The sequence below is a fragment of the Perognathus longimembris genome, chromosome 11 (genome assembly GCF_023159225.1).
Source record: "Perognathus longimembris pacificus isolate PPM17 chromosome 11, ASM2315922v1, whole genome shotgun sequence".
Classification (NCBI taxonomy): Eukaryota; Metazoa; Chordata; class Mammalia; order Rodentia; family Heteromyidae; genus Perognathus; species Perognathus longimembris.
In genome coordinates, this window is record NC_063171.1 from 23,279,086 (window position 1) to 23,292,767 (window position 13,682).

Genomic DNA, 13,682 nt, shown 5'->3' on the forward strand with positions numbered 1-13,682 from the left:
GAACAGCTTTGAACTTTCATCTAACTTTATTATTATTTTACCTGTTTAGTTGTTGTGCAAGAAAACCTAGTGGTATAGGGCCTCAAAATCTGTTCAGATGTTTTGGGCATTTAATCTTCCAATGTGGCATCTAAAGAGATCCCACAATGTGAACTGCACTCTTCAAAGCATACTTGATTTTCTTCTGTCTTGTCCAAGCCTCCAATATAATTTTTTAATCAGTTTTCTGTAACTGACAACAGAAGATACTATTTTATACACTTAAGGAGAATTCTCTTACCAGGTTTTCTTTTCTTTCTTTTTTTTTTGGCCAGTCCTGGGCCTTGGACTCAGGGCCTGAGCACCTTCCCTGGCTTCTTCCCGCTCAAGGCTAGCACTCTGCCACCTGAGCCACAGCGCCCCTTCTGGCCTTTTCCATATATGTGGTGCTGGGGAATCGAACCGAGAGCTTCATGTGTAGGAGGAGGTAAGCACTCTTGCCACTAGGCCATATTCCCAGCCCCTCTTACCAGGTTTTCTATGGCACAACTATTTTAATTTATATATTTTTGGCCCTGGGGCTTGGGTGCTGTCCCTTAGCATTGTTGCTCTACCACTCAAGCCACAGCTCCACTTCAAGCTTTTTGGTGGTTAATTGGAGGTAAGTGTCTCATGGATTTTCCTGTCCATGCTAGCTTTGAATCTTGATCTCAGATCTCAGCCTTCTGGGTAGCTAGGATTACAGACATGAGCCTCTGGTGCCTGGTCAACTGAAGAATTTTTGAAGAGTCAATTAAACACTGCTAGAGCTGAGAGTAAGCCACAAACAAGAACACATCTATTCATACACTCCTTCACTCAACACAAGATACCGCTTCAGAATTGGGTGCTTTTCTTCTATTAAGTGATTCTGATCACAGTGTGCCCTAACTTTGGAAGGATGAAGTTAAGAAATGATAAAATAACTTCTAAGGGTCAAGAAAATGCCCAAATGCCTTGGCAGGAAGTCTTCGGTTCTAATAATAAGCTCTTACTTTAGATCTCTATCTAGCATAAATAGGCTTTAAAAAATTTTAAAAGGTTGTGGGGATGCTATGGAGAGGTTGATGAAATGTAACACAAAGATCCCCTGAGAGAGGGCTTAAAGAGTTGGAATGTAAGCCAGGGACTTGGTGAAGAGAGGGCTTGGTGTTGACCAGGGCTTCACACAAAAGAAGGTATTATACATGTCCTCCTGTTTTCTTATAAATATTTGGCTATGCAGAAACACTCGCTCCATGTGCATGGCTCCTCCAGGTCTCCCTTCCCACCCCTTCCTTTTTTCATTTATAAAAAACTGTAACTTAAAATAAACATTGACTTATTTGATAAACACTGTTGCTTCCTTATTATAAAACTGCTTAGATCTTGCTGAAAGAGATTCAAGAACCTTTTTTTTGGCCAGTCCTGGGCTTTGGACTCAGGGCCTGAGCACTGTCCCTGGCTTGTTTTTGCTCAAGGCTAGCACTCTGCCACTTGAGCCACAGTGCCACTTCTGGCCATTTTTTTGTATATGTGGTGCTGGGGAATTGAACCCAGGACCTCCTGTATACGAGGCGAGCACTGTTGCCACTAGGCCATATCCCCAGCCCTCAAGAACCTTTTAACAGTGTATCTGTATACCAGGAAACATAGAAGGCATGAACATTTCTTATCTGTGCAATAATATGTACATATGTGTAAATATGTGTATATATATTTGTATATATGTGTGTTTAACAGGTAACTTTCCATACACCAGGTAATCAAGGTTGCGTGCCAGATGACACGTCACATCTCTGGAAAGAAAAAGGACATACTTTCTCTTGACTTTTTTGTTCCTTAAAAGCCATGGATAACACATATTTAAGCTGGGTCAGTTACTGGCACACCTATCAATAGTGTGAGAATAGCAATTGGAATGTGACATCCTGATGCTTCAGTTTTGGATTTTCTTTCCAAATTCTACTAAAGAGTAAGAGGAAGAAGCAGCAATTTAAAAGTTAAAGATGGTGACAAAATTACCCTGCCCATATATTTGCTACTAAAATCATAATTTCAAAAGATTAGAAGGAAATATTCAGAGATTGCTGCTATGTTGTGGTTAGCCCTTTTCTGTGTGGAAGAAAGGGTGTTGATCTCAGATGGCTATGGACCAAATATTTGAATAGCCTCTCCAGGGGAGAAGAAACCCTGGTGGTGCAGAAGACTCCCACCATGGGGGGGAGAAGGCAGTGGACATATGAAGATGAAGATGGTTTGGAGACACACAAATGTTTATATTGTATCAACTTGAAAGAGGAAAAAGAATACCTTTTATTACAATAGGAGTAAAAATGAAAAAGCCCATATCTAAAACAGGAATTTCCCATCTGCTGTAGACAGAGGAAATAAACAAATTGACAGGAGTTCAACAGAGATCACTCCTAAAGTTCAGTTTTATCTGTTATCCTATAAAACAGTGAATCTCCAAGTCAGATTAAGTCTGATCAGAATCAGTCTAGACTGATCAGTGAATAAATTATTGTTGTAAATGGATCTTGGTATTTGCATATTTTCCTAAAGGACAAGGAACTAGAATAGGGCTTTTAAACTGGCAGATGAATCCCTGAAAAACTCATGTCCTATTGCACTCTATGTGCTTCTATCACATAGACACTTGGTCTCTATCTACTGAACCAATCGGCTCATTTCTCACTCACACATAGTTCCTACGTTTCCTCCACTAACAACTGCAGTGCTTTCAACAAGAGGAAAACAATAATAAAAATAGTAATAATTAAAAAGATAATCTACATTATTAACTTCCTTTTGGTATATTACAGTGATATTTTCTGTACATGGCCCAGAACTAAGTTCCCTATGTACATAGAGACATGGGGGAAAGCATCGACCTTGGAAGTCTTCGCCTTATGCCCTGAAAGACAAGGTTCCTTTCTTCACCTAAGAGTTTCTCCCTACATTGCCATTTTGAAGTAGCAACATTCTGTAAACCTGGAGGGACTGGGTAAAGGGATGGGGCTAGGAGGGTGGGTCAGTTTCCTTCTGTCTCCTTCCACAGTCTGTATTCAAGCCTGTCAGCAGCTGCTGTTTTTGAATTCACCATTCTCCGTGATGGAAAGCTTGGTGGGGTTGGTGGGGGAGATACCATTGCGGACCTGCATGCTGTACCGCTCCTTCACTTGGGTCAGCGCACTCATCAGTCTCGTGTTGGCGGAATCCAGGGACACGATCCGTTTTTCCTACAACACAGCAATTATGGCTTTATTCAGGCTGTTCACAGGAAATGATATCCTTTCTTTACTCAATGACTAACCCAATATTTTCTCTCACACAGTAGTATGCATGGTGCTTCCCAAACAAATGGAACGTCTCTGCCTCTTTCTGCACACTGGTTAGGTTCAGCTTTCCCTCTTCCCTTCTATTTTTCTCTTGTTTCCTCCTTTTGTCAAGTAGGAATTGTTATTAATAATCTCTTGGGATATTAGTGTATCTTGTAAAAAATGACACCATATGTTACTTCAGACTTTACAACTGAGGTGCCATACTGCCTATTATATTAAGTGCTTTGTCCCCCTTTGTATTAGAAGCATGGAACTTAGGTGGCAAAGAAAGAAGCACCAGAGGTTTCATTTCACAGAAGAGAGTGTGTGTGATCTATGGGCTCTTACCCTTAAAGGAGAGCATAACAGGCACATTGTGCTCAACATTAAAAACAGTACATGGTGGCAGTTTAAAATCACCAACCAGGTGAGGATGCAAGAGCAAGAGGAGATAAGAGCAGCCAGAAGCTCAGACCAAGGAGTTATTTGAATGTGGGGGGGAGGTGTGGCCAAAAGGGATGCTATAAACATAACACATGAGAACAAACAGAACACAGGCTCCTAGACCCATTCCAGCTCAGAGTTACTCCAGGAAAGCTGTCTGATAAGGAAAATGTTTTCATTTTGACACTTGTCTTTGAAAAAAATGCTTTAGAATACTTTGTGATTAGATATTGTTGTGCACACAAGCACACACACACACACACACACACACACACACACACGTGCATGAATGCATGTGCATTTCCTTTTTCCCAGTAGAAAAAGGGCCAAAAAAAAGTAATTTAAAGTAAAGATGAAAATTATTACCAGTTCCACAGAGCTTAGGAGAAATCTTTATCTTAGTGGCTAGGTAAATTATTTCAGAACCTTTCCTACATGAAGTCCGTGTGTTGTTCCTTAGCAGTGTTGCTCAAGGATGGAGCTCTACCACTTGAGCCACAGCTCCACATCTGGCTTTTTTGTGGTTAATTGATTAACTGGAATTAAGAGTCTCACAGGCTTTCTTGCCCAAGCTGGCTTGGAGATGTGATCCTCAGATCTCAGGGCATGCATGAGCTACCAGTACTGGCACAGCCCATGAGGTTTATATTTAACAGAAAATAAGTTTGCATAGAGAAAAACATTCTTTCTATGCTCATGAAACTGGAACTACTCAATGATAAACAACCCTAAAGTAAAAAAGAAGCCTTTCTACCCAGGAGTTTCCTACCAGGCAAAAGCATTGTAAGTTTAGTAGTGGGAAAGGCAGGGTGGGGTAGGAGGGATAGGGGTTGATGCTGCTCCTTGCTGTTAATGCAGAAGCTACTGCACAAGGTCATGAATGTAGCTCTGCTCCACTGAGACCACATGCTGTCAGGGCTGAGCAGAATGATGACCACTACCCTAGAGAAAAATCAAGAGTAAATCATAGGTACAGCATCAAGTAAAGTTTCCCTTTAATCTCCTACTTCAATGGGGTTGGGAGGGTATCTGTTATGAAGCAGGGCTGGTGGCTACAGTTTCAAAAGTATGGAACCCCCCCGCCCCGTCCCCGCCCCAAGCAAAAGCTATCTCCCACTTCCTGTTATCCCTTAAATTAAAAAAAAAAGGTAATTTCCTGGAAAACTCAGGTGGTAAAATATAAAAAAAACAGCTTCATTAACTAACCTCTATTTGTTTTTGTTTTTTTTTTTGAGCTTGGGTTTTAATTCAGAATTTTGCCTGTGTACTAGGCAGGGCATTCTACCACTTGAGCCATACCTCCAGTCCTTTTTTGTTTTAGTTATTTCATTATTATTATTACTGCTATTTTTTTGTGTCAGTACTATGAACTCAGGGCCTTGTGTTATTGTTTGGCTTTTTTTTCTCATGAGTGGAATACTACCATTTGAAAATAAGTACAGATTTTTTTTTTTTGGTGGTAGTTCTGGGATTTGAACTCAGGGCCTTACCTGTGCTAGGCTGGCACTCTACTTCTGAGCCACACTTCTACATATCTATCTATCTATCTATCTATCTATCTATCTATCTATCTATCATTATTTATTATTATTAGGATAGGGTATACTTCTTGCCTGGACACATATGGTGCAATCCACCTACTTTAGGTTTTCTGTTGTTACTGGGTAAACTGATGCCTGCCACCATGTCCAGCTTCCCTCAATGAAGATGGAGACTCACAGACTTTTTGGCCTGGGCTAGCTTGGAAATGCAATACTCCTGATCTTATCCACCTAAGCAGCTAGAATTATGGGTGTGGACCACTCTCATCCACCCACTTTAAAAATCTAATAGGTTACCAAAAAAAAAAAAAAGAGGTAAGTGGCTATCAGAAAACAAGAGGTAGGTGTCAAATATGCTTTCCTTCATAGTTACGAATGACTTCTAAACAGAGTAACTGGTAATCTTTAAATTTAAACATAGCTTTGGTTTTGAACCATTTTTTTAAACAGTAAGTGAAAAATTATACTAGTAAAACTGGTAATTTCTGGCAATGATATTTCAGTATTGGTGTAAGTTGTAAGACCCAAGACTTAAGGAAATCAGGATTGTCTAGGATTTCATTCCCCTAAAATCAAGCATCCACACACACAAAAAAATCTAACTTAATCTTACAGGTAGAGAAAGTCCCTTTGTAGTTTGCTCTAATACCAACTTCTTAAAACAAAAGTTAACAATTACTATCATTTTTAAAAAGTTATTCTGAAGGTTTGGTGAAAGTTGCTCTGACATTTTGATTCTGCGTGGTCTGAAGACAAAGCAATCTAATTTATGCCTGAATGGAAGTATTTCAATAAGGGGAGTGGGCAGGAGCTGGAATGTGTAGGAGGCCAGTGCACTAGGCCAGGGCTAGGAACTGCTCAGCTAGAGAACGGACAGGGTTTACTTGCCTGTTTGAATAATTTCATTTCCATTTATGACCTGTAATTTAACACAGTGGAGATATCACTTGCGATAGTAACTAGGCAGCTCTTTGCTTCTGATAGGAGGAAGCCCTTCTCTGTTCTCCATCTGAGTTACATGGAGCGATCCTGGGAGGTAGCTCATTCCCTCATTTGATATTTTTATAAAATTTTCCTCAGTACCATCATTAGGATTCCCATATAGGAGCTACAAGGTCCAGGACTGGTAGGTTCTGCCACTCAACCCTGGAGTGCACATCTGTTTGCAGTTCTAGCTTAGGCTGATGTAGGTCGGTGCCTCCCAGCATAGACTCCAGATGAATGGGAGCCTTTTTATGGGAGCACAGGGCTGCTATGAGAGAAAAACCATTCACAGGTACCTGAGTATTATTTTGAAAAGTCATAGTACTAGATTTAGCTCTAACACACAGAAAGCAACTGTATTCACTTTAGTGTTGTTTTTCTTCTTGCTGTCATTGGTACTGAGGTATATGGGATAATCATTTATCTAAGGTAGAGCAAGATGGCCATGTCTCTGTTACCCTTCACACACCTTGGGGATACCTAGAAATATTTTTTTTAAAAAGAACCAAGTAATAGATTATAGCATTTTTTTTTCTGACTTTTAGAAGGTCAAAATATCCAGAATCTATAGAGCTCAAAATATTTTGGGAGCTGTGCTTATGTAAGAACTTCCAGGTCTAGTGATCTTACAGGAATACGAGTGAGACCCATGCATCAGTTTCCTCATGGCTCTAGTCTCAGCCTGATTCCCAATTCCTTTGAAAATAACTCCATCCTACATTGATCTTTGAAGTAAACTAGATTGTTATATACAGGCTTAAGAGTACTGGAGACTCCAACATATACTGACTATTAACTGATTGTAGAGAAAGAAATGAAACATTTATTTATCAGGTCCTCGCTCTAACTTTTATTTCACAACTTAAGGGTAAGAAATGCAAACTTTGCTGTGTGTACTCAGAGACATGATATATTAAGTGGTTAGACAAGCCACTATTGTAACTATACTTGCCTTCTGTTATTTTTTCACTTTAAGGAATAAGAACCATATTTCGCACTGATAAAATGAAAACGTGTTACAAGCAGTTACTGCTTTCCTGAGGAAATCTCGGTAGCTATCCACCTCACTGGTGATACAGGTATAAACTATCATAAACAGAGGTCTAGATTCTGATTTCATCATCTGTTCCTTAGAAAGTTTTATCTGAGGAGACTCTCAGCATAGCATCAACAAAGAAGGGTGGCCAAGCACATTCCAAGCAGCAATGCCAAACCCTGACTGAAAAGAATAACAAGGAAAGGTATCTTCTATAGCATTCTTCCCCCTGAAATTCCTCTTCTGTCTGGGGTTACAGGTTGATGGCAGTGAACGTGACTGACAAGACCGTGAGCAATATAGCCAGGCAATGGTCAGTGGAGGTCACAAGCCAGACACATGCAGTGCACTTTTCATAATTATCCCTGTAGAGACTGTCCTCCTTTCCATAAGGAAAGAAGTAAGTTCTACCATGCACTTGTCAAACAACTGTACTAAATATTCTAATGCTTTGCTGGGTTAACAGAATTGCCAGTAAAAGAAAGAAAAACAATGGAAAGCATGTAGAAACTCATTCTTCAGTGTAAAAAAGATAATGTCAAAAGCTTTGCAGTCTCATATTCTAGTGCCTGTCTTGCCATTTGCAAAGATGGGAACTAAGAAAGTAACCATTATAATAATTTCACTAGATCTAGCACTTGCTTACCTGTGCATCAATGATTTTTTGTTTTGCATCAATGACTGCTTGCATTTCTGCATGATCCTTCTTCAGTTCCTCTTCCACAGCCATTAGCCTGGAGTGTGGCAGGAAGACATCAACATTTTCAAAGACAGGGTTGGGATATGTGGAGTGGGATATGTGGAGAACAAGAAACTTAAAACTCATAGTTCAAGATTTCTATTATTTTTTCTTTGCCAGTCCTGTGGCTTAGACTCAGGGCCTGAGCACTGTCCCTGGCGTGCGCGCGCGCGCGCGCGCGCGTGTGTGTGTGTGTGTGTGTGTGTGTGTGTGTGTGTATTTTTTATTATCAAACTGAATTACAGAGAGGTTACGGTTTCATACATTAGGCATTGGATACATTTATTGTACTGTTTGTTACCTTGTCCCTCATGTCCCTGGCTTCTTTTTGCTCAAGGCTAGCACTCTGCCACTTGAGCCACAGTGCCACTTCTGGTCGTTTTCTTTACATGTGGTGCTGAGGAATTGAACCCAGGGTTTCATGTATAGGAGGTAAGCACTGTTGCCACTAAGCCATATTCCCACCCCAAGATTTCTATTCTTTCCCAATAAAAAGACCTACAACCAGCTTTTTTTTTTTTTTTTATAATCATGTTTGAACTCAGGGCCTTGCTTTACTCATCTGTTGTTTTTCTTTTTGGCCAGTCCTGGGGCTTGAACTCAAGGCCTGGGCACTGTCTCTGAGCTGCTTTTGCTCAAGGCTAGCACTCTATCACTTGAGCCTCAGCGCCACTTTCAGCTTTTTCTGTGTATATGGTACTGAAGAATTGAACCCAGGGCTTCATGCATATTAGGCAAGTACTCTACCACTAAGCCACGTTCCCCGCCCTTACAACCATCTTTTCTTTCTCTCACCTTGGAGAAAAACATTTAAGGTTGATTTCTATAAGTGTTACTGGGTCCCATGAATTTAATGTTCTTTGGAGCAGTATTCTGATGATCATTTCCTCCCTCCCTATCAGATCCTTCTCTCAGTCATCTGAAAAAAACTTATGTCATCTTAAAATATAAACTACCCAACAAAAAAACAAATAATCCTCTCTCAATGCCAAGTTATATGGTATCCACTGTCCTATCTCTCTCAGTATTATGGATAACTGCTGCTACTAAAGTAACACATTATTTCTGTCCTCCATTACATGACCTGTCCAAAATGTATTGGTTATGAGTATAAACTCTGGGGCTTAGTTGTGTGGGCTCCAATCTTAATGCATCAATATGTGATGTTGGACAAGATATTGATGAATCTATCCCTAATTTTTTTGTCTGCAAAATGAGAATGATACTAATGCCTATATCAAAGGCTGAGATCAAGATAAAATAAATTAATATTTGTAAAGTGCATCAAAAAGTGCTTAGCCCATATAGAATGGTATATAAATATATGTCATAAACCTGACTTATTCTTTCTTGGTTTCTTTTCTTTTTTTTTTTTTTTTTCAGTTGTGGGGCTTGAACTCTGGGCCTGGGCACTGTCTCTGCTCAAGGCATCTTCCTTGTTTGGTATCATGCTCTTTTGTTCCTAAATACATCCAGTGAGACTCCTTTCAGTGTTTCTGGACTTGTTTTGCAAACCTGGGCCTTGGCTCTTGGATACTTAAAATTTTTAAACCTAGTTCTCTTTTCAAAACTTCAAAGGAGAGAGCCTTTATTTAGTCTTCCTTTTGTTGAATTGTTATGGTTAAAGAAAAAGTATATGCTTATTTTCATAGGCAGTAGGTCTCATTTTTAAGGATACTTGAAGAGACAGTTTTCACACTTGTACTGAATCTGCAGAGTATATATGAGTGAAGATGGATTTTGTAGCCATTCCTTTATGAATGTTTGGATCATCTTCCCATGACAAGGAGAGAGAGACGGTGATCCTCTAACCTGCTGATAATGCTTTTCATCTGGCTGTCCTTCTCTTCCTGTTGTCTACGCAGCCTCTCTTCACTGTCCTCTAGCCTGGCCTTGTATTCCAGTAGCAGCTTCTGCATCTGCTGTTCTTGCACAAGCAACCGGCGCTCATATTCCTCCAGCCGTCGACTGGATACCCTCAGGCGTTCCTTCAGTTTACTAATTTCTTGTTCATACTACAACAAAGGAAAAGAAAAGCACAAATGACAAGAAGAATTACATTCATTTTAAAATTGGTGATTTACTTAACAAAAAGAACCCTAGGCCATGTAGCCAGATGTAGTCTGTTGCTTGTGTTAATTAAAATTACTAATTGGCATATGTTAATGAAGCTCTGGCCTCCTTATAAAGTCACATTTTAAATCTTAACTTGGCATTCCAAATTCTACAGATTTATGTACTTCTCTCTACATTAAATTATCAGTTGCTGCAAGCTACATCCAATCTGTGATAGTGTCAGATTATGTCAGGAAAGAAAAAAAAAAGATCAAGCACTTAGAAGCCCAATAAATGACTTGAGTCAAAAGCCAGCTGTCTACAAGAGAAGAGATTTATGCATGATCACCTGTACTGTGGGATTCCTGACATATCTTGGCTCATCAGACTGCCTTCTACTGGCATAAGCCTTTAGAGAACAAGCAACATTTCTGTATTTCTAAGCCACTAAATCAGTAAAAGAATCTCATGGCAAAAGTAGACTATCACTGTTCTCCAACTACAAAGGAGTAAAATATTCATGCCATAGCACTAAGCAAAGGTCTGTATGCTTTTAGTGTTGATTAATGTTACCCCTTGGTTAATTTTCAGACATAAGCATATATATATATATATACACACACACATATATATATAATTTATGTGTGTATTCTGAGAAGCCTTATCAAAATTCAGTAATTGAACTGGCCAGTAATTCCATGGTTATGTGGCCCTTTCTGAGGTTGCTGTGGATGGGCTGTTATAATGGGATGTCGAATTTTCTAGGTAAGGTAAGAAGCATAAAATATATTTATTAGCTGATAACAATAATTCTGTATGTCACTTTGTAAAATACAATATTATCTCATTCAATTGATGATCAAACAACTAGCTATTGTTTACCAATATCATAGTTACAAATTATGCTTGTTAATCTAGAAAGTGAAAGGTGAGAGTATTTATGGCAGTTTTGCAGCGTTAGGCCGTATTAATAAAACAGTTTAGGATTATGCTAGCAAGAAGTTAATTGTCTTGTTCTCAATTAAATGTGCCTATGCTATGTGTGACATCAAGGTCATTGCCTGATGATCCTTGTTTTCCATGTCATCTATCTATCTATCTATCTATCTATCTATCTATCTATCTATCTATCTATCTATCTATCTATCTATCTTGCTGCCTTCTTTCCTCTCTCTTTCCTTCCCTTCCTCTTCTCTTTGTTCTTTCCCTCCCTCCCTCCTTTCCTTCCTTCTTTCCCTTTTTGTCTTGTACTCAAAAGACAAACATTTATTTATTTTTTTCACAGTTCTGGAGACTTAGAAGAGAGATGTCAGAGTGGTCAGCTCTCTCCTAGCTTAACTTCTTACTTATCCTTACATGGTAGCAAGAGTGAGCAATAGAGGGACATTTCTGACACCTCTTCCTCCTCTTATAAGAACATGAACCCCATTATGTATGACTGTAGGACCTCATGTAAACCTAGTTCCCTACTGAAGGCTCTATCTACAAAGAATCACAATCAGGCAACTCTTACACATTTTCACTAGAAACTGGCAAATATTACTCCATAATCTTAAGGAAGAGGTGGACAATATAATTTCTGAAGGATGCATGTTTTATTTGGCTTCCAAAGTAATGAAATTTGGAAGGAAACTATTGGAAGAAATGACACTGATCAATATGTACTGCACTCATAAAACACCAATTTTTCTTTTATTTTTTAGTATTATTAAGTAATTGTACAAAGGGGTTACAATTCCATAGGTAGGGTTATGAGTACTATGCTTCTTGGCCAATGTCACCTCATCTATCCTTCTCCTCCATTTCCCCCATCATCCCAATCCTCAATTTGTATAGTTCATTTTTTACATGATGCACATTGTCTAGAGTGACTACATTCACTCAGGCTTTATTCCTCCATTCATGGTCCCCACTTCTTTGCCTTTCCCTGGCAAACATATTTTCACTTCCTGGAATTTATTTTGATAAACAGTACATTAGCTGTTTAGGGTAGTTATACCTTTGGAATCCTCCTCTAAGTATACCATCCTTTAGTCAGTTTGTTGGTGTGTATATGCTAGGGTATTATGTAATATACAGGTATATATGTATATATACAACTTTTATCATACATGTTTGTATTTTAGATCTAGCCTCGCCATGTGAGAGAAAATATGCACCATTTGTCTCTTGGAGCTTGGCTTAAAAGTTAACAAACAAAAACTAAACCAAACCCTCAACTCAGTAGCCTAATGTTGAAGCATTGAGAGTTTGAGCCAAGCCTGAGTTACATAAAGACCCCTGTCTCAAAAAAAAAAAAAAAAAAGGAAAAGAAAAAGAAAAAGAAAAAAAAAGCTGGCATGGTGGTTCATATCTGTAAATCCTTGGGAGACAAAGGTAGGAAGATCACAGTCATGAGTGGTTGGAGCAAAAAACACAAGACCCTATCTAAAAAACTAAAAGCAAGGACTGGGGGCATGGCTAAAGTGTTAGCATGCTTGCCTAATGAGTAAAGACACTGATTTCAATCTTCAGTACCAAAACCCAAACCTAACCCAAACAAAACCAGAAAACCCTTTTCAAGAATTATCTATAGAGATACACATTTTTTGTTCATAAAAGGCAAAAGCTGGGAGCTGGTGGCTCATGCCTACAATCCTAACTATTTAGGAGGCTGAGATCTAAGGATCACAGTTCAAAGTCAGCTTAGGCAGCAAAGTCCATGAGACTCTTATCTCTAATAAACTACCAAAGAGATGTAAGTGGAGCTGTGGCTCAAGTGGCTGAATTCTAGCCTTGAGCAAAAAAAGCTCAGGGACAGTGTCCAGACCTTGAGTTCAAGACTAGATTAAGCCAACCCCCCTGACCCTCCTGCCCATACCAAGGGCAAACAAAAAAATCAAAACAGTAAAAAGCAAAATCTCAAGCAAACTGTTATCAAGATACAGAAACAAATCTTATCCTAAGGTAATTTTGACCTTGGTTGAATATAAATAATTGGTATATAGAAATACTAAATGATATACATAAGTACCAATTATTTACTTAATATGAACTAGAAATGAAAGAAATCAAGACAATATACATAAAATTATGCTATACTTCCTCCTAGAGGGGGAATGACAGGCATTTTCCATGTATATTCATATGAAATACTACTGACTCATTAAACATAGACATAATGGGCAGCATAAAAAGTACAGTAGAGGTAGAAATGAGGCAGGACAGATTATATTCTTGGCTTGATAATCCTTTTAGTGGCCTATCAGTTAGCTAATTAAGAGACTAAATTCTACCTTCTCAGCGTGCTTGGCTTCATCTGGATTCTGCTCAGATTCTTCCACATCCTCTTCATATTGTCCATTGTTCAGAACCCATGCTGCTGTCCTCTCTACTGGGGACATTGTGGCAGAGTCCACAGGTGACTGAACCTGGACCAGAAACAACTGTTAGCATTTCCCCAAATAGCTCACTCATTCATTACGCTTCACAGGGATAGCTATTCTAAGAAGATGTAACTGTGATCTCTAATAAATATTTTCAGTGGTAAGTAATATTTTATCAATGCCAGTGCTACATCAATA

At 39.0% G+C, this 13,682-nt stretch overlaps 1 protein-coding gene across 5 annotated transcripts in view; it reads right to left on the minus strand.

Moving 5' to 3' along the window:
* Positions 1-874: 874 nt before the first annotated feature.
* The window catches only part of Rasal2 (RAS protein activator like 2), a 271,624-nt gene continuing 258,816 nt past the window's right edge, over positions 875-13,682 (minus strand). For 3 of the 5 annotated variants that reach the window (XM_048357801.1, XM_048357799.1, XM_048357803.1), the window contains 6 exons: positions 13,395-13,529; positions 9,877-10,079; positions 7,972-8,059; positions 6,194-6,224; positions 1,619-3,239; positions 875-1,408 (listed from right to left, as the gene is read on the minus strand). In XM_048357801.1, coding sequence (XP_048213758.1) covers positions 3,097-3,239; positions 6,194-6,224; positions 7,972-8,059; positions 9,877-10,079; positions 13,395-13,529 — 600 coding nt within the window. In that variant the 3' untranslated portion in view covers positions 875-1,408; positions 1,619-3,096. The remainder of the gene's footprint in view (positions 1,409-1,618; positions 3,240-6,193; positions 6,225-7,971; positions 8,060-9,876; positions 10,080-13,394; positions 13,530-13,682) is intronic. The other 2 variants (XM_048357800.1, XM_048357802.1) reach the window with 1 other exon arrangement.